The sequence below is a fragment of the Pogona vitticeps genome, chromosome 2 (genome assembly GCF_051106095.1).
Source record: "Pogona vitticeps strain Pit_001003342236 chromosome 2, PviZW2.1, whole genome shotgun sequence".
Classification (NCBI taxonomy): domain Eukaryota; kingdom Metazoa; phylum Chordata; class Lepidosauria; order Squamata; family Agamidae; genus Pogona; species Pogona vitticeps.
The window spans coordinates 242125449-242152561 of record NC_135784.1 but is presented as its reverse complement, the minus strand read 5'-3'; the positions used below and the strand labels follow the sequence as shown (position 1 = coordinate 242152561).

Here is a 27113-nt window from a genome sequence, read left to right as displayed (position 1 = left end):
AGACTACACTGACATAGATGCAAAGTCACCTGTTCCTCTCTGTACTAACAAAGGACTATGTCAGTGCAAACACAATTTTCTTAGCTTCACCTTGGTTCTGCCAACTCCAGTCCTTAACCCATTAAATGACTTCTAAGTAACCCAGTTCTCCATGCGATTAGTTCAACTAGTGGCTGTGTTTCACTAATTGTGGCATATTGATGAGGTGCTAGGGTATCAGTCATACACATGCTTATGCACTTGACTGCACAACTAAAAGAAGACCTAGCAGCTCATTAATTAGCACAATTAGCTGTGGCAATCTGCGGAAACTTTACATGAACACCAGTAGGGTTATGGCTATAGGTTTAAAATAGAGGATTTTTTTATAGTGTCTGTACCTGTTTATTCCATCTTCTGTTAGTTTAAATTTGGGTATCTCTGGTTACAATAGTCGGATGGCTAGTTTAGTGAGTTGGAGTACTTCGCTGTGGAGCCAGGTCTTGAGAGTTCAATTCCCCATCGGAGAAAAGCCAACCTGTGTGGCCCTGGGTTGCACAGCTCCCCAGAAGAGGGTAAAGCACTTCCTAGGAAACCCTGGAAAGAGCTGCCATAATCTGGAATTGTCTTGAAGGCATACTATTATGATTAATCTTATGTATGCCTATCAGAAAGGAAGCCCTACCAAGAACAGTAGCTGCTTTCAAGCAATTTGATTCTGGTTTTACAAATCTGGTTTGGAGGAGACACTCAAATATCATGCAACTCTGGTTCAGTCCAATAAATAAATTATCCCTTAAGAAAAGTAGGTGAAGCAGAGTAAAGGTCCCAATCCCTGAAGTCATGGTTTGGCAGATCTGCAGTTGTAGGTCTGAGTGCAGCAACTACTTGAAAATAACTTCCCCTGAAAGCAGTGAGGTCTTACTTTTGAATGCATTTAGGTTTATTTAATTAGACTGATTTATGTAGACAGAAAATGGCAGTCTTCAAAAAAGGACTAAACATCTTCAAGAACTTATTTTAACAAAACAACAAAATTAACACTGACCTACAATTGGACCATTACTCCTTAAAGTCATTACTCTGGCTAAAATGCTCTGCAAAGTTTACAGAAGCACACACAGCATCATAAATATAAGAAGAAAGCGGTTTACCTCTAAGGCCGGCAAATATGATTTAAAAGACAAGTAACCCAAAACATGTGTTTTATTAAAAACAAAGGCCATGTCTTTGGTCTTTAGAAAAAAGTCTAGCCTCAGGGGAGAAGGAGTAAACATTGCTAATAGCTGGATTTAATTTGAAAAGCACAGGAAGACAACAGTTCTAAAGAATTCCACACCACAATACAGGAGTAAAGGGAAATGTTTTAAAATAGATTTATTATAAACTGAAATGCTTTTGATATAAAGAGCTGCATAAGACTGTTCCAACTGTAACATGTCTACCACTAGCCAAATGACATTTTCTTATACTTATCCAGATATATAGGGAGTGTGTAGAAAGTAAACTGAAGGAGCTGGCCTTTGACAGACACAACCCACTGCCACTTCCATGACTGAAGAATACAAAATTTTTGGCCAGGAGAATGGAGGTCTGATAACAAACCTGACATGATTCCTGTACCTTGAAAATACTGCAGAAGAAAGGAAGCTTTTCGCATGTAAAGTAGCCGTAAACATTCTATGTTGTTGAATTACGTGATTGCTTTATTGTCTATTGCACAATTATCTTGATAAGAATAATATTTAGACTAAATTCCCCATAAGCCTTGCAATTTAAACTTGGCCACTGAGACCACAGCCAGAGGACAGAAGCACTGGTTTAGGTATGGTACACAGCTGACACTGCAGGGTGCACTGTGACAATTGCTTTCTTGGAATAAATGCTTGTTATTTTTTTCATGCAACAAGGTCATATCCCTGTTGCAGGACACACATTTTACATTGTTTCTCACATTTTAAATCCCTCCTCCTTCAAAAGAACTCAGGGCACAAAATCCCTCGCCCCCACCACTACCCGAAACTCATACTGTACTTTGCTCTCACAAACAGCTTTATGAAATGAGCTGAGTAGAGAACATGATTTCCAGCAACACCTACAAAGAAGGTCTAAAGATAAACAAATCCACTTCAGAGGATTAATGGTCTGATTAATTTCTGTGTAAAACAGCTTCCTAAATTAATATAGTAGCTGTCTGTGGGGGTGGGACCTTCTGTGCATCCTTCATGTCTTTTTGAAGCCATTGTTGCTGATGCCTGAATGCCCATGCGCAAGAGCTTTGCACAGGATGATCCCAACCAATAAGAACATAAGAACAGCCCTGCTAGATCAGGCCAAGAGCCCACCAAGTCCAGCTTCCTGTATCTCACAGTGGCCCCATCAGATGCCTCTGGGAGCACACGAGACAGCTAGGTATCTGTCTCCTGATACCTCTTCCCCTGCATCTGGTATTTTGAAGTACCTTCCTTTTAAGCCTTAAAGGCCATCCTTATCATGGCTTGTAACTTGCAATGGACAATCAGGAATTAGGTGGCAAAGATGGTAGTATCATGGTGCCCAGATCTGATAACGTGACATAATGAAGGGCAAAGACAGCCCTTCCATGGCTTTATTCTGAAGACAGATGGGCAGAGAGAGAGAGAACGGAGCCTACTGCTCAGAGGTTTCAGTGAATGTTGCAGTCTTCTGCTGACATTTCATTGCCTATCAGTGGTACATGGAGAACACTCTTTGCTGAACTAAATCTAATTCCATGTAGCTATGCCTGGCAAACTAAGGGATGCTGCACATAAGAATGTCTACTGGGATCTGCATGTCAATTCATGCTGTGACCCAACCAGTTAACTATGTTTAACTGGATTAGGAGATTACCCACTTTCCCACATTTCCCATACTCTTCTTGAAAGGCCTCATACTCTTTTGTACATGGGTGAGGTGAGGAATCAACCAAACATAACGTTCAATTAATTTGAAGCAAAAATATTCACAAGAATACCATCAGCTCCCCCACTCCCCATTTCATTTCTGCACAGGATCAAATGAACATAATAAACAAAACTCCTCCAAAGTTTTCATGCTGAATCCTTGTGCTTAAATTGAATGTAGAAATAGCTGAAACAGGTATAATGGGCTATTTAAATGCCTAAATATGTGTTTGTTTAGAGTTTTTATTAAACTTAAGAGTCCTGGTATATATTTAAAAAAAAGCAAAAACCAACAGTTTCTATTCCCCCACCTTACAGACATTCTTCATTTCAGTGGAATTTAACCCAGTACATTTCCAGTAATGCTAAATCTACTATGGAAGGAGCAATTAAGGTATGGCAAAACAAAAAATGAAAGTCACAATTGCATTGATATCAGCAGAATAATCTCAGATGAAAATATCTTCCTAGGAGTCAATGACCAAGAAAAGCCATTTCACTGTGTTATATAACATTAAGTATCACAATTACTGTACATTTTAATTTAGATTGTTCAAAGCATGGTGGACAAAACAATGCTATGCATGCCCAGAATATGTCATTAAGCAGCAAGAGCTGGGATCTGCTTTCAAAGTAATTTCTCTTCTCCTTCTCTTTATTACTGAAAATTATACACAAAAGAGTTGAGGACTAAACCAAATCCAAAGTAAAGAAGGCATTCAAATATACTCTGATTGGCTGGGGGGGCGGGCTTTAGATTTGCAGGTTCTATGCTCATTTTAATTAAATCCTTAGGGCATAAAATAATGGCTCAAGAATTAAGTTATATGCTGCACAGGAATTTTTGACTACTGCCAGAACCAAGCTAACAAGTCCTTTTACATGAGGTGTTGGTGAAGTGTAACCCAACCATCCCATGTTCCCGCCAGCATCCTCCACATCACCCTCTTCAATATTTTTTTAAATGGAGTTACAGAAGGCAATTTCACTACAGGTATAGCCCAAATCTTGTTCTTTTATTACCTACATGGAAGGCAAATGGAATCATATTGCTACTTCTAGCTGGCATATCCAGACAACAATAAAAATAATAAAAACAATTAAGAATAAAGGAAAAACTCAAAACCTTGTGACACTAACTGCTATATTTCAATGTGAGCTTTCGTGGACACAACCCCTTCTTCAGTCATTTTCTACCTGGCAGCTGAGTTAAGGCTGGGATTTTGGGGTGAATGCGCCCGCTGGCTTAGCACATACTCAACTAGAATTCAGTAGTAAATACCAAATACTGTAGAGTAGGCCTACCGAATCAATGGAACTTATGGAGGAGCTGACTCACCAAATTCCCACTGATTCAACAGGCCTACTCTTAGCTGCAACTTACTACCGGATTTCAGCCATTAAATGCTGCTAGAAAACAGGAAACTAGGTACATTGTTTGTTTTCTGCATGTATATCAAAGCAACGAGGTTTCAGTCTATGTCTCCTTCAAACTGTTTAGGCATAAGAGGGGGCTCCCCTTGTAAAAAGTTAATTTAAAAAAACACACCTTTTTTGTTTTTAAATACATTTTTTTCCACATACAAAGACAAACTCATGAAAAAAACAAAACAAAACAATACTAGTAAAAACAAAAACAAAAACAAAACAAAACCGCATATGTATAGGCGGGGGGAGGCATTCCATACACAATTTCTATTCTTAAATAACACCTTTTAAATGGCCTCTCCTGTGCCAAAAATACACAGGAGGGTAACTGAGAACTGAGATGATGGAATATACCAAAGGGTGACATTTTATATGGTGAGGCCAGGTGTTATCAGCCAAGCTGAGACAGCGTGGTCTTAAGGAAACAAGTTCCTATACCCAGAAATTTTCTCTTGTTGCCACCTTCTTCAACCAGATATATTTCAGTGACAACAAATGGACTAACTAAATAGTCTAATGATTTAAGAGTTTGTTAAAAACTCTGTGGGGATACAGAACCATAAAGTGCCGTTTGATGCTTTTAAAAATATAGTTAGAATTATGTGGTTGCCACATCGTTGCTCCTAGTGTCTCACAAGCACTTGTACAGAGGGTGCACAAAATTTATTTTGTGGTAAAACTGACAGGTACCACAGCTATGTTTCTGCTTGTACAAGAGGCTGCCAAAAACTGTTACATAACCATGAGGCCATTTCTGAATTGGGTTTCACTTTTTTTTATGCAATGAGAACACACAGGACAGTGGGCTAACAAGTACATATCACAACCCCGTGTGCACATATAAAAGAAAAGAGCTTCCTAATGAATCTTCTGGGGAGAAGGAAAGAGCTTCCAAATAAATCTTTCAGTTTTTTCTTGCATTCATGAATCCAGTATTAAAGCAATTTTACAATCCATTTTTTTTCTGAATAGGTATTTTATTTAAAACATTTAAATCTGGCTTTCTGAGGATACAGTCCTCACAAAGTGGCTTTCAAAATAAACTTGGAAAAATACAATGTAATGGCTGAAATCCTATTGCACAGTTCTGTACACATAATAGGAATTATGTCATCCGTAGCAGCAAACCCTTGGTGATTAAAGGACGCCTTTGGCAATTTTAGGGTGCACACAACCCATACACAATACAATGAAGCCAAAGGCACACTGAAATTCCCCAAAAGAAGCCTTTAATCCACAGCAATTTGCCTCTGCTGATGACATAATTTCCATTGCATGTAGGGCTGATTTCAGCCAATATGTAAAACAAAAGCATAGTAAATATTTTTTTTTTTAAAATGTAGTTCCACTGGAAACAGGAAAACATTGTGCTTTTATTCTCCTAATGCCACTTGCTATGCTAGAGAATGGCTGGTTTTTACTGACATGACGGAGAGGAAAGATTTAGTCTTCATTTCTCTGGATGCTGCTATGATGACTTGTCATACCCTCTTCCCCATGAACCTGGCATCAAAAACAGCATCAGAAAGCCACAAAATACCAGAAAGCCATGTAGCCTGATTGGTTATATAACCTGTAAAGCAAATTTATTAGTGTTCTGCTACATCAACATATGAAAATGTACACATAAAGAAATCCTTTAGAGTGGCTGTGTGATTGATTAGTAAGGAAAGATCTTGTAAACCTCTTACTGAAATGTGAATGGATCTATCAGCTAATTCCTCTTATACTTCAGAAAGAAGTTAAACCATGAGATACTAGGATCCTTAACATCCAATCAGACCAAGTTTTACCCAGATAAGCAAAGATTACTGTAACAACTTAGGAAAAAGGTTGAATATTTAATAAATTTTGGTACACTGTGAAATTTACAGGGCTCAATCCAAAAATAATCCTATTTAGAGCAGATCCCCATTGACATGAATAAGGCTTCCTAATCACATCTAATTTGAGTCCCTTTTATTGCAGAGGTTTTCCTCTGTATATGAGAAGCATTTTATTTCGGCTTTAATTAAGAATTTTGCCTCTGCTCTGTGCATAACTATAATTCAGTGTAAATCAACCCATCCACTATGGCAATTTGTGCTTCTTGTTATTTTGTTTTGCTTTTTCTCAAACTCTGTATCATTTTCTGAATACAACCTTATTCTAGATTAATGTTAAATAGGAAACTGTATAGCTTTTTTTTTTTTTTTTTTACTGAACTTGCATGACTCCCTGGGTAAAAAAGCCACAGTATTTATTTATTTATTTATTTATTTATTTATTTATTTATTTATTTATTTATTTATATATATATATATATATATATATATATATATATATATATATATATATATATATCCCACCTATCTAGTCAACTCAGGACCACTCTAGGCGGCTAGATAGTAAAATCTGCCATGCGATACCTTGCATCATGACACCATCACACAATGATGCTGGGTTCACATGATAAAAGTAGATTTCAAAACTATAGCATATTTAAGTTTCAAGCACGTAGAAAACAGTAAGAGAAGAAGACTAAGGAAGAGTAGTTTTGAGAGGCTTTTCAGTGGGCCTCCACAACAAAGATGCCATCTCCTTCCCCCATCCTTCTGAACATTTGTCAAAAGTTAGCTCCTTCTCATAGGAGCCGCCCAGAGACCTTTGGGTAGAGTGGGCGGCAAATTAATAATAATAATAATAATAATAATAATAATAATAATAATAATAATAATAATAATAATAATAATAATAATAATAATAATAATAATAATAATAATAATAATAATAATAATAATAATAATAATAATAATAATAATAATAATAATAATAATAATAGGAAGGGATAGGGTTAATGAAAGGTGCCCACATATTTGGCTCAGTTCTTCCTATGGATAGCACTGAAGTTGAAAAGAACTTTATAGTTCCCTAACATTAGCAGCAAGAATCTATTAGGGAGCAAATCTGTTAATTCCAGCTGGCTTTATTATGGCATGCATTATTGATGCCATCTGAACAGAAGTGAACGGTTGTAGAGTAGACAGTCTACGTACAGACTTGATGCACATCTGAACCATTGCAGTCAGGCCATCTGTTTGCTTAACTCTGGATTCAATTAATAAAGCATCAGAAAGAACTTACAAATTGAACACAGCTTTGAACTACTCTTCCACGTACTTACGGTGGAAGAGATGCTCTGCAACAGATGCCAGAGATGCCTGTACTATTTGAAATCTCATTTCTTATCAGGAAAAACAAAACAAAAGGAAAAGCCTGTAACTATCTCTTGAGATGCTGCTTCTATTCTTCAAAGACTGAAGGAGAACCAAATAATTACAGATAGAACTTCTGCTCATGCTGAAGTTGGATGGATTCTTGGAGTTATAGTAAAAACAAACAAACAAAGAAAAAATACCCAAAGTCATTGCTGTTATTTATATCTTCTTGGCTCTCAAACTACTTCTGGGTCTAAAAGGTTTATTTTAATGACAAGCTGCAAACAACTGGAGAATTTCTCAGCAGAATTTATACATCTCTCTCACACACAAGTTTACAAAGTTATGTTCTCTTCACATTTAAATTGTTTTTATGTTCACTGTGAGCCATCCAAAAAATGTCATGCTATGTGCTATGGGCTGGTATACAAATGACATGGATAAATAAATACATTTGGCTAGTTCTCTGTCTGAATGTCTTCAAAGCAGTAATTAAATCTGCATTGCTAGTTCTTTGTTTCAATTATGATTGCGGTGATTTATATTTGTGGGTTTGAGGCTTAAGATTTTTGTGTATAATTTTGAATTAAAAACATCCATCTGCCCATATGAATAACATACAGATCTATGTTATCAGTTGCTGCTTCTGGAGATTTTAGTTATGTTGTTTATAATTGCTGACTGTTCGAAATGTTTTAAACCTTCTTTGTGTAAATACTACCCCAAAGGAGATTGGCAGTCACACCATAGCCAACAAAGATTTTAAAAAGTATAAGCAGAAGAGGACAGGTTTATATAATACTTGTAGATCCTGATTTATATCTAGAGCTGCAAATTTAGAATTTATTACTGTCATTAAAATAGCAAAACAATATATTTCACTATAATGAATCCCTGATTTCCACTGAAGGAGTCCTGAGCATCATACAGGACAGTGACAAGCTAACATTCAGAGCTGGATTTTATGTTTGCAACAGGTGAGAATTGGAACTCTCCTCACTTCCTTATTCTCAGTATAGAGAGTAGCTACTTCCTGCCGCCACTGCACACAAGCGGCACTTCACCTGGGGGAGCCACATTTGAGCACTTGCTATTTCTCCCCCCTCCAATTTAAAGGAGACAGGATGCAGAAATAAAAGACATCTCCCATCCTTCTCTGCCTTTGCCTTCAGTGTAAACACTATGCACGATTAAAGGGTACTGTAAACCTGTAAGTTTGCCCACAATTTTGTGCTTCCCTCCCTCTCTCCTTTCTTATTCTTCCAGATTTTTTGTTTGTTTGCTTGTTTGTTTTCAGCGTAATAAATGTATGACCTATTATGGGGTTTTGATATTGATCTTTAAAAGTACTGCTGCTTTCTCCACTAAAATCATGCAGTATTATAAGCCTTCATGAAGCAAATACAGGTGCTCATTAATAATTACTGTAAAGTGAAGGGGAAGATTTGTTTTTATTAGTCATACAGGGATGTAAGAGAAATCTCTGTTTAGAAACAGAAAAAAATTCCCATAGCATTTTAAATGCATACACACATTTAATTTTGCTTACCATCCTTTTCTGAAGAGCAATCAATTTTATGGCATATGGGTTTTATGAGAAGAAGCTGATTACTACTCTACTCAGCTCAGGTCAACCTGAGGATCTCCTATCTACAAGACACAGACTGATGATAACAATTCTTGCAGATATTTTCCCCAATCATTTATAACAATACAATACACACTACTCTGGCATTCTGCTCTGTAATCCAATATGACCTTGACCAAGTTAAGAAGGCCAAGAACTTAATTTCTCATATAAGGAAAGAAAAAGGGGAGAGCTTCCTGTTTTGAGAAGGTAAAAGAGGCTTCAGACACTTATTTAAGCATCCTGTTTTACAGAATAAAGGGCACAGAGAGATTAATGAACTGTACAGATGAATGACTTTTTCCAGTGGGTGGAAAAAACTTACTCATTGCATGTGGCAACATGACCATGACTTTATTCCAGATGTACTGCATATTATGTATGAATTTGTTTCAAGGAGATGTGGTGTGGTTGGTTGTTTTTAAAATTAAAAACAAGTGTCTACCTGCAAAATGGTTATTAGAGTAGAAAAGACACTGCTGAACTTGGCCTTGGGCAAGCTGCACGATACCGGGATGCCCCCAGAAGAAGGGAATGGTAAACCACTTCTGAGTATTCTCAACCTAGACAACCCTGAAAAGGGTCACTGTACGTCAGAATTGACTTGATGGCACAGTATTATTATTTAACTTAAAAGCAGTATGCTTGGCTGGTAAACAGAGGTATTGCTTTGTGGTTAACATGCTCTTGTATGCCTGCCAGTGTTTTTATGGTTTGGAAGATGAACAGAATCTTCTACACACAATTTCGTTTCTTTCTTTTTCTCTTCCTTCAGAATTTGAGAGCACTGTGTGGTCTGCAGTAATGTAACTTCATTCTGTTCTATTAAATAAAGTTTCAGTATTTCATTCAACCATGTACAATGGGCTAGTTGTATGAGAATGGTTGTCATACATGCTTTTGGATAAGATATATTAACTTCCATTTTCACATTTTCTGCAAAAGCACTTACATTGCTCCAGTCCATTCATTCCCCAAAATATTCTAGCCTATGATCTTGGTATGCTCTGCATATCATGAAACGGGATGCTACTAACTAACTTGGTGAAACTTAATGAAGTAACTTTCCATCTGCTAGGGAGATTTATTTTTAAGGAAACTCCAGAATATAAGGAGAGAACCAGTTGTATTTTGCTCATAGCACTGCCTAAGAAGGCTATGTGGAACATTTACTGGATCATGCCTATAAATAATGCAGGGAGAGAACACAGACATTGATCCTTCCAGGAAGTGATGTTGCCACAGAAACACAAAGTTAAAAGCTTGCAAACATGTTTGTGGATCCCTCTCAGCACTGGAAAAGTACTCTTTTCAGCCTCAACCCCATTTTTACACTTGGAAAGGCAGCCTACTAGTTATCTGCATTACTGAGAAAATAATGAGTATTGCATATCCCTCTGGATGACCTAATCACAATATAATGATTATAATTATTAATCATTCACTTGAGTGACATGCACTGTAATTTGGTTAAAATCATAGAAGCACATTCTAATTTTGCACTGATATATATAAACTAGCAATGTGAAGTTTTATGCAAATCCATTTTCATGAAAAGCAGCGATGTTCCCTTCCATCTGCAGCCCAGCTGGGTGGGGCTCCACTCCCCTGACCAACTCCTCTCCCTCCTCTCCCCATAAGGTTCCATTGCAACTGAAATGAAAGGGTCCAGAAACAATTGCTGTCAGTGCATGGAGGAGGAGGAGGAGGAGGAGGAGGAGGAAAGCTGTGCAGAGGGGGGCAAAGTCATGCACGCTTGCGCAGTTGTGCACCTTAGAGGGAATCTTGGTAAGCAGCCAACCTAGGTGAGACCTATTCCACAGCCCACTGAACTATGGCTGGTGAACATGTGGGGCAATGCCCAGATTCCTCCCTTTGAGAAGCAGATTTTGTTCCCTCATTCCCATCATCTTGCAGAGTTTCTACATGATGCAATGATTTTCATCTATGATGGAAGACATACGTGCCAAGAAAATAACTACTTAAACCCAACAGTTCTAACAATACCCATAAGAGACAAGACAGTCTATCTGACCAACTTGTTCTGGGAACAAACATACAAACAGCAACTCATAAACTAGCAGTAATTTCCCACTTTCTCTTATGTCACTGCCCTTATAACGGTGTACGTAAACAACAGGATTCTGACCTCAGTGGATATAATGAGAAAACAAAGCTTCACTACAGACGACAGTAATGCTGGGAAATCTTGAAGACACTGAGAAAGAAAACAACCTAAAGTGAGATGAATGGAGGCAATAAAGAAAGCCACAGCCTTCAATCTACAAGACCTCAGCATAGAGCTTGATCCTACTGACAATAAAAACTACTCTTGTATAGGGTTTTTAAAAAATGATTCGGATTTAGGCGTATGCACGAGGTATGTGTGCAGGGACGTGGTGGCGCTGTGGGCTAAACCGCAGAAGCCTGTGCTGCAGGGTCAGAAGACCAAGCAGTCGTAAGATTGAATCCGCGTGATGGAGTGAGTGCCCGTCGCTTGTCCCAGCTCCCGCCAACCTAGCGGTTCGAAATCATGTAAATGTGAGTAGATAAATAGGGACCACCTCGGTGGGAAGGTAACACCGTTCTGTGTCTAAGTCGCACTGGCCATGTGACCACGGAAGATTGTCTTCGGACAAAACGCTGGCTCTATGGCTTGGAAACGGGGATGAGCATTGCCCCCTAGAGTCGAACACGACTGGACAAAAATTGTCAAGGGGAACCTTTACCTTTACCTTACGAGGTATGTGTGGAGTTGTGAGCCAGGGAAGCACATTTTTCTGCTCCTCCGCCACAGGTATATCAATTCTGAGACAGACTCATTACAAGAGATTCCACATATGACCAAAAAAACCCTTGCTCTCACTCACCTGCCCTCTTGCTTGCCTGTCCAATTGCCGCCGCCCCCATCCGCCCAATCGCCGCCCACCTGGCTACCAGCCCAATTACTTGTTTGCTTCCTCATCTGATCACTCCCGGCCAGCCCACCAACCATGACTGAATCAGCGGAGTGGGTGGTGGTGGCAACAAAGGCGAGGACACACACACACACACACCAACATAAAAATTTTGGATGCAGGCTGAAGTGACTTTAACCCTAACCCAAAGGAAACTCTCTCTCTGCTGGTTTATTCCAGCAGTGGGATCAGGACAGAACCTTTTGGAGGTCATTTATTCATAGGGTCACTGAAATCAGAAGTGACTTGACAACAACAACAAAAAAAAAACCAAGCTAACTGACTGACTAATATGTACAAGATATTATGTTGATGTTTAAACAAGTTTTGGACAGAATAAAAGCTGCGTTTGCATCAATGTAACTTTATGAATACAGCAAAGCTGCATCATATCACAACACAGGGGAAAAAAATGTTTTCCATTAAATGGCTATTGGCAGTACTGCTTGTGAATTCCTTTACAGTTGTTCCTCCCAAATCTAAAATACTGTACTGGGAAACTTACAGAAGAATGTTAATAATGTTTTGAAGAGCACAATGGAGGCAAGATATCTAGGGCAAAAACAACCCATAGTCCATAATTTTGTGATCCCACCGCCAAGATAAATATCAAGCACAGTTCTGACGGAGTCTGAAAATCCCCTTGCCCTTATCTAAGAGAACTGATAGGCCACAACCTCTGTATTCTGACTGTGGAGTGAGCCTCACTGAATTCAATAGCAACCCAAGATTTCTCCTGAGCAGTCAAACAAGGGATGATATTGTTACACTCTTCTATCCCTGTCTCCATCAGATTATTCGTAACCACAGTTCATACGAAAGATGTAAAGAATAAATATTTATATTATGTTAACAACAACAGAAAAAGAAGTTATCACATTTTGTTCTTTTGTTAAGGGCTTTCCATGTTCACATAAGGTCTCAAATGCCAGGAAACTGCACCGGTTAGAGACCATACTTGAAGCGGAAATGTTGTTTAGGCAAGAGGGATACGGTGCAATAGCTCATGCTGTAGTTTGTTCCATCCTTACCACTACCTGGGACACGGAGAGTTCCCAGATGTAATGTATGCTGCCTTTCCCTTAGAAAATTCTAGATAACAGCACAATCCTAGTACATGAAGCACCAGATTTAGGACTTCCATAGCTTGCTAGAACTTTAAATACTTAACAAAACTGATTCTTAGACTTTCTATCTCAAGATTAGCATAGAGTACCCCTCAATCGTATCTCTCCTATGTGTTCAAGTTTGCCCTTGGTCTTAGCCTGGGGCACCTCCAATTGCCTTAGAATTTGAAATTTGATTTTATTCAGATCACATACTTAACACATTAAAATGTTTAAAACCACCAAGGTTGAATACTGATAAGAAGCCTGAAATATAATTCTACTCTGGTCAGAATTCTATTGGTAATTTACGCATGCATAAGTGAAATTGTGTAAGTTATGGCAGAAAATTGGTGGTAATTAAAAAAGGTGCTGGTAGCAAAAAAAGGGGGGGGCGTTATTTCCCAACAGTTGCCATTTCTAAGTCATATAGAGCTTACATATTCAAACTAACAACCACCCCTGGGTAGAAATTATCTCTGTGTTCATCAGGCTGTGCATTTATGAAAAGAGTGACAACTAGGATCTGACAATCTATTTAATATATAACAATGAATGGAAGTATTTTAATAATTGCCATTTATATTTGTTTCCATTATTTTAATGCTCAGAGAAAATTAAATACTCAAAATATCTTGAGTAAAACTGTACTACAGTGACCTGATTTTTCTTTTCTAGCTTGCAGTCTTTTCCTGATGGCATGTGTAAGGTTAGTATCTTAATGTTCTGTTAAGATACAGAACAGAGGAGGACAGATTGTCTTAAAGGGCAATTATAAATAAAATCCCAATAATAGCAAGCCTGATAGCTCAGTGAGTTAGGCATCTATCCGTGAAGCCAGAGATTGGGAATTCAAATTCCCCACTGTGCCTCCCAGAAGAACCAGCCTGTGTTGCCTTGGCAAAGTTGCACAGTCCCAGGACCACACCCCAGAAGAAGGGAAGAGTAAACCACTTCTGAGTACAGTACTCTCTATCGAGAAAACCCTGGAAATGGTTGTCATAAGTTAGAATTGACTTCACAGCACACAATTATTCTTAATAAAAAGTTAGGCTGGAATTTAAGAATTTGTCATTATAAGAAAAACTCTCGTCAAGGAACTTGCTACATTCGGAGACATGGAGAATTCCTTGCTTAGAAAGGCAAAAGTATGTACATCGACATTCCTTTTTGAGGGCTGAGGGTGCCTGTGATCCAGTAGCTGCAGAAAAAAAAAACTAATGGTAATGTTATCTTGATTGTCCCTCTTCAAGGATATAGTTAAGCCCTTGGATTAATTTTGTAGCTTTACAAGATAAAGCTTGAAGTAAAATGTCTTGCAAGAGCAGTTGTAGCTTTGCTTCAAAGACCAAAACTACATATAAATTTACTGGAATGCATTTGTCTCCATTTATAAGGAGACAAAACAAAAATATCAGTGGGAGTTAAAATCTCTCAGGCCTACGTTCTCTGGCATGAAAGCACCACAGAAGGAGTAGTCCTTTGATCCGACCTCCTCAGTTATTTCTCTTCTAGATATAGAAGTCCTGACATTTCTTTGGTATTAGCGTGTGATTAAAATATATCCTAAATATATCTTAATTTCTATAAATAGCAAGTGTGTTTCAAGGCTAATTAAAAATAAGTCTGGCATTTGAAACACCATATAAACAACCAACAAATAAAAACTAAAATAAACTTCAAGTACTGCCATATTGCCCTGAGTACTACTTGGGAGAAAGCAGACATTTCTGAACTGTAAAACTTTACTTAGTATGTGTTCTGTCTGACCTACAAAACCTTGAACTAGCACTGCAGTATCCACTGAAGGACATTTAAATAAATACATAAATAAATAAACACACAAAGAAACGGAAAAAGAACAGTAATGAAATAACTACAAGAATAACAGGTATGGCTAGTTTGGGTCTGATTTTCCATTTAATCACTTCCACACAAAACACTAATTAGGAGAGAAATCTTAAGAAGACACTTGTTTTCACACAGATTAGTTAAACATCAAGCTTTTGAAATCTTGAGGGCAGTCAAATATCTCTCTAGCCACTACCTCAAAAGCATAGAGCTATTCATTGCTGGTTGCTGAAAGCAGATCTATTAGCATTTACAGGAAAGTATCAGTTTTACTGAATAGAATCTTCAGCAACTCAGTCTTCAGGATCATTATTTTAGTAGAGATCCTCAAATAACATCTTGGATTACTAACCGGGCCTCCGTTGGTCCTCATTACCAACTCCTGAACCTTAGCAGGAACTACAGACAGATCGAGGAAGATGTGAGGCTTTGTCTCATGAGCATAGAGTCTTGCATAAGAAATTGTGGAGATTGTTTGAACAAAAAGAGGCTACTTACCTGTAACTCTGGTGCTTCGAGTGGTTATCTGTGAATTCACACTGATGGGTTAATCTGCGCCTGCGCAGAGCAGCCTCAGAACTTTCCAGAGCTTGAGCAAATGGTGCTGGGATCTCCCACACCCCGGCTATAACCCCACCCCCAGCACCAAGTGCCTCAGTTCCTTAGAACCGACCGCCGCTGCACAGCATGCAATAGCACACATGACGGACAGTGGGGAGGCAAGGCGGGGAGTGTGAATTCACAGATGACCACTCAAAGAACCAGAGTTACAGGTAAGTAGCCTCTTTTTCTTCTTCATGGTCTCTGTGAATGCACACTAATGGGTGACTAGCAAGCTCACTTACCGGGAGGAGGGACGTCACGAGAACACAGAAGCCAGAACAGCACGACCCACCGCAGCCTCAGACTTGGTCCAGACACCAAGGCAGTAGTGGGACACGAAGGCAGATGGCATGGCCCATGCGGCAGCTCTACATATGTCCACTATGTCCACACCTCAAAGAAAAGCAGTTGAAGAGGCTACAGCCCTTGTTGAGTGAGCCTTAACTGTGCCTGGGAGAGGCACCTGAGCCAGCTGGTACGCAAGGCGTATGGCCACCACAATCCATCCGGAGATGGTCTGAGAGGTGGCTGGAGCCCCTTTAGAGGGGCCATGGAAAGCTACAAAGAGTCTTTTCGAAATGCAGAAAGTGGCAGTACGATGAACATAAGATCTAAGGCAGGGGTTCCCAACCCCCAGTCCACAGCCGGGTGCCGGTCCATGTGTGTGACATGCCCCTGCATGAGCGCAACATGCCCCCCATGAGCGCGACACATCTCTCATGAGCCTGGGGTTCCCCAGGCCCCACACACATGGAGCCTGCCCCCCAACCAGTCCTCAGTCCCAAAAAGGTTGTGGACCGCTGGTCTAAGGAGTATAACACTCTCTCTAGTGGTGAGGTAGGTGCTGGGAAAAAGGTGGGGAGCACAACTGGCTGGCTCAAATGAAAATACAATGACACTTTCGGAAGGAAGGAGAGATCCAGGTATAGGGTCACCTTGTCAGGGTGAAACTGGAGGAAGGGAGAGGAGGGCCCACCCTTAAGGCAGCCATCTATCCTGCCCTTCAAGCTGAGGTAATTGTGAGAAGAAAAATGGTCTTTAACATCAAGAGGCGGTCTGATGCTGAAGCTAAGGGTTCAAATGGAGGCTTCATAAGCCGATTCAGGACTAGCTGGAGCGACCACTATGGCGTGAAAAGCCTGTAGGCTAGTCACATGTCTCTTAGTCCTCGCAAAAATTGTTTCAAGGGTGTGTGTGTGCCGAAAGAGCATAGCTACATAAGGAGAAGGTGGTTGATGGGCCACTATAGAAGCCATATACATCTTTAAGGTTGAGTAGAAGAGACCATGCTGAAACAAGTGAAGCAGAAATTGAAAGACTGCATTGAGGGTTGTTGGGTTTACAGGTAAGTGACAGGACACCATAAAGTTGCAGAAAAATCTCCACTTATAGGCATAAGTCAAGGAGGCGGAGCGCTTACATGCAAAACTGAGAGCCTCTGTTACAGACGGGGAAGCCTCCACGCTGTCAGGTGGAGGGAATCCAAATCTGGATGGAAGATCTTGCCTTGGTCCCAAGTCAATAGATGGGGAACAGACGCCAGATGGACGCAATCTGATGCCCTGTTGCGGAGCACCGAGAACTATGCTGGCGGGGCCACTAGGGGGCTATGAGGATGGTATTTGCGTTGTCTTGCCAGATCTTTATAATGGTTCTCCACAGAAGTGGAATGGGAGGAAACATGTACAGCAGGCCTGAGGTCCAATTTATCATAAAGGCATCCCCCAGAGAGAGGTGACCAACCCCAGCCCTGGGGCAGTAACTCCTACACTTCCTGTTGTCTTGAGATGCAAAGACATCCAGCTGCAGAGTGCCCCATCGATGGCAGAGTTGATGAAAGATGGTGCTGTCTAGGGTCCACTCGTGGGAACAGGACTGGAGCCTGCTGAGGTGATCCGCCAAAGCATTTCTATTGGCTGCCACATGGACTGCTACTGGGTAGATGTGGCGGATCAAGCACCACTCCCAGAGGTTGATGGCAAGGTAGAGCAGCTGGAGTGCCCCTGTTGGTTGATATAAAATACTGCCATCACGTTGTCTGTCACAACCTGGACCACTCAACTGATCAGGAGACTCTTGAATGCTCAAAATGCCATGGTAATTGCCAGGAGTTCTAGATGGTTCATGTGAAGATGCGCTTCCGTTGAAGACCAACGGCCATGGACCGTGTGAGAGCCCATGTGTGCACCCCAGCATGTCAGAGTGGCGCCTGTAGTTATTTGAACAGATGGGGACAGCTGGCCAAAGTGCCTTCCTATCGCCAGATTTGATGGAAGATCCCACCAAGCCAATTGAGCGGCCAGTTCGGGTGTGACTTGTAAGTACTTGGTTGGAGGGTCTATGGCAACAGAGGACAGTGAAAGGTACCACGCTTGAACTGACCTAATTTTCAAGCGGGCATGCTGCACCACAGCTGTGGTGGATGCAATGAGAACAAGCAGCCGCTGAACTTGGAAGGCTGGCACCCACGCTCCTGGGTGGAAGAGCCGTAGCATGGTCCTGATCTTTGAAATCCTGTCTCGAGGTAGGGAGGCTCGACCTGACAGGGCATCCAAGACTCCTCTGATATAAGCCACTTGCTGGGTAGGATTCAATGTTGACTTTTTTGAAATTGACCTCCAGGCCTAGGGTTGATGGCAGAGACAAGGTCAGTGGAGCGTGTCTCTGTGCTTGGTATTCAGACTGTGCTAGCAGCAACCAGTCATCCAAATAAGGAAACACCGTGACCCCCCCCAAGAGACGTAGATGTGCTACCACAGGGGCCAAACACTTGGTGAATACCCGAGGGGCGGTAGACAACCCAAAGGGAAGGGCCTTGAACTTGTATGTTACTCCTCCAACTGAAAATCTGAGAAAAACCAGGAGTCTGATGTGACTGTGCACCAAGAGTGAAAGAAAGGGGCCAGACTGAGGAGTCAACATCAGGTAAGACAGAGGCATGACAGAGATTGCCTGACTTTCCAGTCTGGGCATTACGCCTGCTGACGAGGGCGCTGCCTGCCAACTTGCCTAGAAGATGAAGAAGATGAGGCGATCCTGGAAAATCCTGGATTGATAAGGCCGATGCCAGGAGCCTCTGGGGCGGTACTGTTGGCTAGAATAGGACCTGGCCGTTTTCCTAAGCTTTTATCAAGAATGTGTGTGTGTTTAGTCGTTTAGTCGTGTCCGACTCTTCGTGACCCCATGGACCAGATATCAAGAATATCATCAGTTTTTTCATCGAACAGGCCAATGCCATCAAACGGCAAGTTCTCAATTCTTGCCCTTGCATCCTCAGAAATTCCCGCGGACTAGAGCTAGGCATGATGATGCAGGGATACAGCTGTGCCCAGTTGTTTTGAAGCCGCATCTAGAATATGTTGAACTGCAATACGCTCCTGGTGAGCCATCTCCATGGCCTCCTGGTGATATGAAAAGCCTTAAGTCTGGACATCCTCAGGTGCCACTTCAAGAAAAGGCAATGCCAAATTCCAGAGGTGGTGATGATAGGCTGCCATGGCAGCAGAGTAGTAGGAAACCTTCAAGATAAAGGAGGACAATGAATACATCCTCCGGCCGATGACATCCAGCTTATGACCCTATTATTGGGTGTTCTGAGTGGCATCCACCACGAAGGAGTTCAGTAGCGAATGTTTCAGGAGGAAGTTAGTGTTCTCCCCATAAGTCTTGTATAGGTTCTCCACTCTCCTGGGGATCTGATAGGAGGAGGATGGCTTCAGCCAAGACTCTCTCACAAGCTCCGACAACGATGGTATGAAGCCAAGCCTAGGAGGAGGAGACTGGTCCTAGGTTATGTCCTCATAAACCTTGTCTATTTTCTTCGTTGTAGGTTGTTCGACATTGAGATCCAACATTCTTGCTATTTGAAGGATAAGCTGGGAATATGAAGAATAGTCTTCAGACGGCAAAGGAGGATGATTCTCCGCAACATCCGATGCTGGCGTGGGAATATTAGGGGGTGAGGCTCCCTCACCCCCTGACACCAGAGAGTCCAAGTCCAAGGCATCCTGGTCAACAGAAGGGGAATAGTGCTCCGTACCAGGTGAAGGGTGATAGTGGTGGCATGTCCTCCTCCACCAAAGGCAAGCTGAGGTATACCGAATGTCACCAGGATGCCTCCAGCATCAGTGCTGACGCATCTGCTGCCTGCGCTGGTTTTGGAGCCCTCTTTTTCCTCGGGATCGATACCGAGGGCAGCTTAGGTGTTGATGCCATGGCAGTCCACCTCGAGCCTGAGGAGGATGTCTTAGACTTCACCGCCATCTTAGCGCTCCCTTGGGCCTTAGAGGCAGGTGAAGATCCTGCAACTGAGGGCTGTTGCTGAGCCTGCGGAGGATCCATGGAGGCTCCCTGAAACGGAGAGGGGGACTTCTCCCAAAGGAACGAGCACAGGTGTTGAAGCCTCAGTTTCAGGGCAGGCTTTGTAAAGCTTTTACAAAAAGTACACAAGGCTGGTTGGTGTTCTTCCCAGATACAAAATAAGCACCGGAAATGCCTGTCAGAGAGGGGAATCTTGTTGGAGCAGACCTTGCATCTCTTGAAGAGGCCTGGCAAGGCTATAAACTCTGCAACCGGTTAATACAACTAACAGTCCGTTCTTATGCTTTTAGGTAAAGACTCATGGTGAAGAAGAGTCCAAAGCAAAGCTAGGGAGGCCTAGAAGAAGCTGCTGCAGCAACGACAAGAAAGGAACTGAGGCACTTGGTGCCGGGGGCGGAGTTATAACCAGCATGTGGGAGGTGCCGGCACCATGTGCTGGAGCTCTGGAAAGTTCTGAGGCTGCTCTACACAGGTGCAGATTAACCCATTAGTGTGCATTCACGGAGACCATGAAGAAGAACAGAACATTATTCTAATAAAAGTACCAATATGACATGATGGATGTGGCCCTTTTCCACCACTCAGCAGGTAGCATCCAAAATGCTCCTACTACTTCACCCTAGTGGCACTTACTACAGCAGTGGGTGAAATGTACAGGACTTGGGTAAGCTTCTGGGATAGAAACACTGGAATGATCTGATTGTAATATTTAACATCATAGGTCAAAGTTAAAAGCATGAGCTTGGCATCTAGGATGGTCCAGTAAGGCATTGAAAAACTTTTTGTTTCTGTTTTCGACAAAATGCACTTTGTCATTTCGTCCAAACCAGTAGACTGCGCAATTAATCTGAACTGTGACAAGTGGAAACAAGTCAATTTGAAACCAGTGTCCAGAATCTTATTGGGATGTATGCTGTTGCAGTGTAACTGTAAACTGTGATGGTAAATTGTTGCTAGATAAAAACTTGCCCATTACATTTCTAGTTGTCCACCAAGTAACATGACTGGCATATGAAATTTCTGGATTATTACCAAAGCAAGACCCCTAAACATGCTTTAGCTGCTATAATTTAACATATCCAAACATAGTCATTATCTTCAAGCTTTTTTACAGGGTATTCACCTTATTGTTCATAATGCACAGTAACACAATTTGTCTTATCCTCTCATCTCTTCAACAAGTTCCTTGTATTGGGGTTGCTACAAACTGCTACTGATCAAAACTGTTTCTCTGCTACCATTTCTCTGTTGCTAAGAATGAGCTGCCACCTTGTATCATTAGAACACAAAGCTTTTTACTTTTTCATAAACTTTCAATCTAATATTTATGAGTACAAATTCTTAACTGTAACTGAACACAAGGAATAAGCAGTTTCTTCAGTGAACAACTAAAAGCAGGTGTCACATGAATGAAATAATGAGTTCTAAAATACGGCACATGTACATTTTTGTTCCTCCCTAAATGTGTATTTACCAGCTCAAAAGATACTGTGAAAGGATGTGACGTGACTGTACTAACTAACTTGGCCAGCTTACACGTCAACACATCCTACGCTAGAAACAGACACGTATTAAAAGCACAGTCATAAAGCTGAAAGCATTAGATGCAAGCATTGATAGAACACATTTACACTTCTTTCTTTCTTTTAAGAATAAGAATAAATGTGGATCCCACAGAATGCTGGTGTACCCTGCTCCTGGTTTATATGCCTAGTTCACGATCTTACTAGGTCAGTAACTAGATTACCTCTGCATCCTGCTCAAGGAGGTGGTACGTTTTCTGTAAGCTCTCCAACGTTTTTGAACATAATGTCTTCTTTTCCAAGAGGCTCTCCAAAAGTAATACCAGCTGGTCCGGGGAAAGCTAAAAAGATTGAAGTGTAAGGTTAAAATATGCGTCTATGTCTAAATCTAACCCTTCTGCATAAGTTTGTGATTTGACTAAACTAGGCAAGAACAGCTTTTCCCAACTTGCTGCCCTTGTATTGCATGACCATTCCCATGGACCACAGGAGATGGGGATGATGAGAGATGTAATCTCACTTCCTGGAGAACTTTGAGATGCAAAAGGCAAGTGTATACACTCACTTCCTTTCAATGCAGCTATTACTGTCATGCCCTGTTTGGCTGAAAGCTAAACAGACACTCTGAGTTAATCTGTGTAATTATATCAAGTGCTTGAAATATATGAGTAACATATTCTGGTTCATCAATACTGCAAAGCCTTACGTTATTATCTGTATTCTAGAAGACTTATTCCCAAATTCTAATTAAGACTGATTTGCCATGGCTCCCTATACTATATTTAGATAAAATCAAAACCATATTAATAGCAATGAAATGTTGTTAGACTTTATTAGGTTCCATGCTTTATGGAATACCTATGCTAAGTGACTTTATTTTGATAAAGTTAGAAACAAAAGGGTAAGTTAAACTGAATTTGGTTTTAGAATCTCAGACAAGTTGGCAACGAAAAACATGCTATTGCACATCTATAATACAAAGTTAGTAGCCTCCTTTCAAAGACAAAGTTGCAATATAATGAAAAGTATCCTACCAGTGTTTGCATAACTTGATACGGCTAACTAGAGCTAACTGATGAGGCCCTGGAGTGTGTCTTGACCGCACGCCTAGTCATATACCCAACTAATAATTGCATGCCGTCAAGTCAATTCTGACTTATGCTGACCATTTGCCAGGCTTTCTAGGTAGAGAATGCACACAAGTTGTTTACCATTCTCTGTGCATGTCCTGGGACTGTACAGCTTGTCCAAGGCTAAATAGGCTGGCTCTTTTCAGGAGGCACAGTGGGGAATCGAACTCCCAACGTCTGGCTCCACAACCAGATACCTAAACCACTGAGCTGTCCAGCCAGCTTGCACTCAACTACACAAGCAATATTTAGCCCCTCAGTTCTTTAACAGGGTGAAGTAAATTACACAAACCTTATGTGAACACCAACAGGATTCTACATAGCATCCTTCACATATTTATCCAGAGGTAATGGCTGAATTGATAAATGGAGCTTACTTCCAGGTAAAAATGCAAAGGACAGTGGACTTACTGTTTCTGCAGCATAAGAAAACTAAGAATTTTATTACAATTTGAAGGGGACACACCTACAGAATGATTGTCACAAGAAATACTTAGGTTCAACATTAATGCTGCTTTTAGTAGAAGAAAATGTAAGTAATATATGAAAATCAGCATCGTAGTACATGCCAAATGCTAGGAAATTCTAGGTTCTGAAAAACTGTATAAGGTAACTGCATTAAACACAGATATTCTAATTAACTAACTACATTTCTAGTAAGATGTTACTAACAAAATCTCATTCTGTTTAAGAGTAGAATCCCAGTTTAACATATTAACAATTAAAGCCGCTGATAACACAAAATAAATCTAAGCATAAGACCCATTACCAAGATTCTTGGCATGTACCCATGTCCAACTTCGGCTTTCTGCTTAGAAAATTCATTCGGACTGGGATGGGCAATGCAAATGGGCCATACAGGGGCAGGCAGAAGAAGCAAGAGAACTTCAACTAACATATTTTCCAAGCAAGAACCCAATCCCATACCCCCCTGAATCTCACAACCTTTACCAAAATACAGTGGTGCCTTGACTTACGACCATAATCCGTTCCAGAAGATGGATGTAACTCAAAATGGTCATAAGTCGAAGCACCATTTCCCATAGGAATGCACTGAAATGCAATTAATCTGTTCCGGCCAAAGGGAAAAAAAATCACACACACACACACAAAATCACTGCAAGACTCATTGGAAACACAATTAATCCTTTCTGGCCGAAGGGGAAAAAAGGAAAAGAAAAGCAATCAAGCGTGCAAGACCCATTGGAAATGCACAGAAAACAAACGGGAAAAAAACTCAACAAACAAACCTCCCAAGACTGGAAATGGGGAAAAACTCTTCAAAAAGCAACAACCCTCCACGACCCACTGGAAATGGGGGGGAACCAAGAACCAAACAAACAAACCCCCCAAGACCCATCACAGCACAGGAACATAACCCCACTAGCCCAAAACCACACTGCAAAAACACCCAGAACAGTTTTTTAAAAGCAGAAAACAGGACCTTACCTTACCAGGCATCCCGAAGCCTCCCTGCAAACACACACACACACACTCACTCAGAACCAAAAGCGAGGCAGTCCAAAGCCTCCAATGATGACACACACTCTCTAACTGGTGGGGTGAAAGAGCTACAAAGAAGCAGACTCGTCGCCAGCTACAGTTAGAAATTTGAATTTCCCGTCTTTTTTCCCTGCCTTTTTCTGTTCGTAAGTGGAAGCTCCAGTCACAGGTTCGTGGCCAGAGCTGGTCGTAACTTGAAATGGTCGTAAGTAGGGACATTCATAAGTCGAGGCACCACTGTACCTATAACATTCCTGCTCTTAGAGGAGAAATGAAGAGAATTGCACAGCTCTTCTGTATAAATCATTCACTGTGACTAGGAGCCAAATAAGTTACATCTTCCCTTCCATATATTCTTCTTATATGGACAGCTTCAGGAGAAATTTTACCAGTATCCTTTTTGGGTTTTTGCATCTCTCTGGAACAAACAGTTGAAAAAACTACAGGAACACTTAAATTTGTTCACTACGAAGAAGTCCCATTTCAATAAGAACATTTCCTGAATTTGGCTAAAGCTGAAGCAGACTTGAATTTTCCAAACAAGGTGGATTAATATTATCTTACTAGTTTGTTTTCATTTCATTAATGGTCTCTTGTGTCTTTTAAATAACAAAATTAGCTATTAACAACATGACTTTATTTATATTTGTTAGTTCTTTATTATAGGCTACCTTTCAGGCATGTCACAGCATATAAAAAACTATCTATAATAATCTATAAACAAACCATAAAATTGTCAGTTAAAATCTACTAATATGTTATGAGGAGATGAATGATTTTGTATTCCAAGACCAACCTCTAAAATTCAGATAATTATACAGTACATTTCTCTCTCCCCCCACCCTCTTTTTCATAGTTTGCTTCAAGAGTTTTTAAATGTTCCTAAATGGGCAGAAGACTGCAGAATTAGCTGTTATTTTGACTCTTCATGTGTCCTTCCTAAGGGCCAATTTACACAACTCCTTCAGCACATGGCAGCTGCCTGATAAACACAGGGTATGAAGACTTCCAGCTGCCTCAGCCTGAGCCGAGCTTGTTGAACACATGTGCCACTGCATATTTCACTAGGCTTATCAATGCCAAATACCAAATTAAATGTATGGTATTGCACATGTGACTAGCTGACTGGTAAGACTGAACAAATAGCAGGCTACGTTTTACAGGCAATTATGACCTAAAACAGTCATGGCTTGTAATATGTCTGTGGAAATACATTTGATAATATGCTTGCATTTAAAATGTATTTTTCAGATATATCTGTACAGATATACCTCAGATACAGTATATCTGTACGTATATATCTTAGAAATATCTGTGGGTTTCTAAAACTTCAACCCTAAGCACATGGACTTACTGAGAGGATAAACTCCAGTGAAAACTCAACGGAACATGTTTGCAATCACTCTTAAGATCACGAAACAAACAAATAGCCTGCTCAGCAGCCGATATTTTGACTCAGTTCCTTTCCTTTGGGAGAAAACTAAAGGCAGCTAAGTATAATAATACTTTAAAATGTTTCCATGTTTCTCCCACCTGTCAGCACCTTAAAAGTTTAGCAGATAGTTTGATACCATTTGTTTAAGGTAGGGATGGTAAGCTAGACTCAAGAGACTTCTGGGAAATTTACTCTCTACTTCGAAATATAAATTGAATTTCAGATGTTGTATAACACCATCAAATAAATGCCGTGGCGCTGTCTTTAAATTCTGCTGTCTACCAGGAAACAGCATTTAGTAATTGAAAGTCAGCTGTGGTTTCTTTTGAAATGTATCCTTGGCACAGACTTTATATAGTTAAACATACAAGGAGGTATTGTTTAAATGTTCATTAAAGATCTAACTATGCCCAAGGAAGTCACAGAAATGTAGAAGCCAGGTAACCATATGTCCTGGATTGACTTCACTCAGCTTCACATAGTTGTACATTTAGCAGCTGAGGTCCTCTGCATCTAAATAATGAAGTAAGAAATAAATAAAAAGAAGTAAGTATTGTTCGTCTTTCATGTCTGATTTCCAATAATACTCTCAGTCTTGAATTTACTTGAGCAAAAATAAATACTGGCCTCTTGTAACTAAAGAGACATCCACAGATATCCAGGGGCTAGGCAGAAAGACAGAGTCCTAACACAAACACTTTAATAGAGCCTAGAGACCTATATGCTTACTCCAGAACTGAATACTTATAGAAGGAAAGTCAACAGTGTCTTCCTGAAAAGCAATTAAAAATGCCAATGTTAAAATGAGGTTCTTCCCTTTCATTCTTGTGCATATGAACAATTTTTGTGTTTGTACATAATGTGCAGGACATCAAACCTCCAATTAAAAAAAAACACCAATAACACTTAGTTTAATCATTTCCAGAAGCAACCAAGACTAAGGCTGAAATCCTGTTACTTAGCATAGTAAGTTCCACTACAGTAGGTCCACTTAATTAGTAGTGATTTGGTGAGTCAATTCTTCCATAAATGTCATTGATTCAATAGACCAATGCTAGTTACAACTTTGTATGCTAAAGTAAATTGTAATTAGAGTAGACTCATTAATGGAACTTAGAGGAGTTGACTCACCAAGCCACACTGATTCAATGGGTTCTCCTCTAATGCAACTCACTATGCCAAGCAACAGGATTTCAGCCTGAAGGTGTTTAAACAACTACTAGTATGGGTTGTTTTCACACAAGGTACACTTGAGGCATTCTCAAAATGCTCACTCATGCTACATGAGGATACTAATAACCCAAAATAGAATGCAGAAGAGAAAGCAAATGTAGAATCTAACCACTGTAGATTTTACATTTTCATCATTACTGAAGCACAAACAAGCAAGCCATTAAGAGCAGTTTTAAAGCTAGCAGTTTATTAAAGGCTAAATATATTCAGTATATTAGCTCTCCTTCCATTTATTTGTTTGTATGACTAAATTACTTTCTCCTTGATAGCTGGTCCAGTTTAAAGGAACTATAATGT

General features: G+C 40.4%; 1 protein-coding gene across 15 annotated transcripts in view; it reads right to left on the bottom strand.

The window, feature by feature from the left end:
• Nucleotides 1-27113, bottom strand: part of AOPEP (aminopeptidase O (putative)) — a 234245-nt gene that overhangs the window by 19609 nt on the left and 187523 nt on the right. For 13 of the 15 annotated variants that reach the window (XM_072992323.2, XM_072992324.2, XM_078386165.1 and 10 more), the window contains one exon: nucleotides 21740-21856. The exons of the other annotated variants lie outside the window; for them this stretch is intronic. In XM_072992323.2, coding sequence (XP_072848424.2) covers nucleotides 21740-21856 — 117 coding nt within the window. The remainder of the gene's footprint in view (nucleotides 1-21739; nucleotides 21857-27113) is intronic. 15 annotated transcript variants of the gene reach the window in all.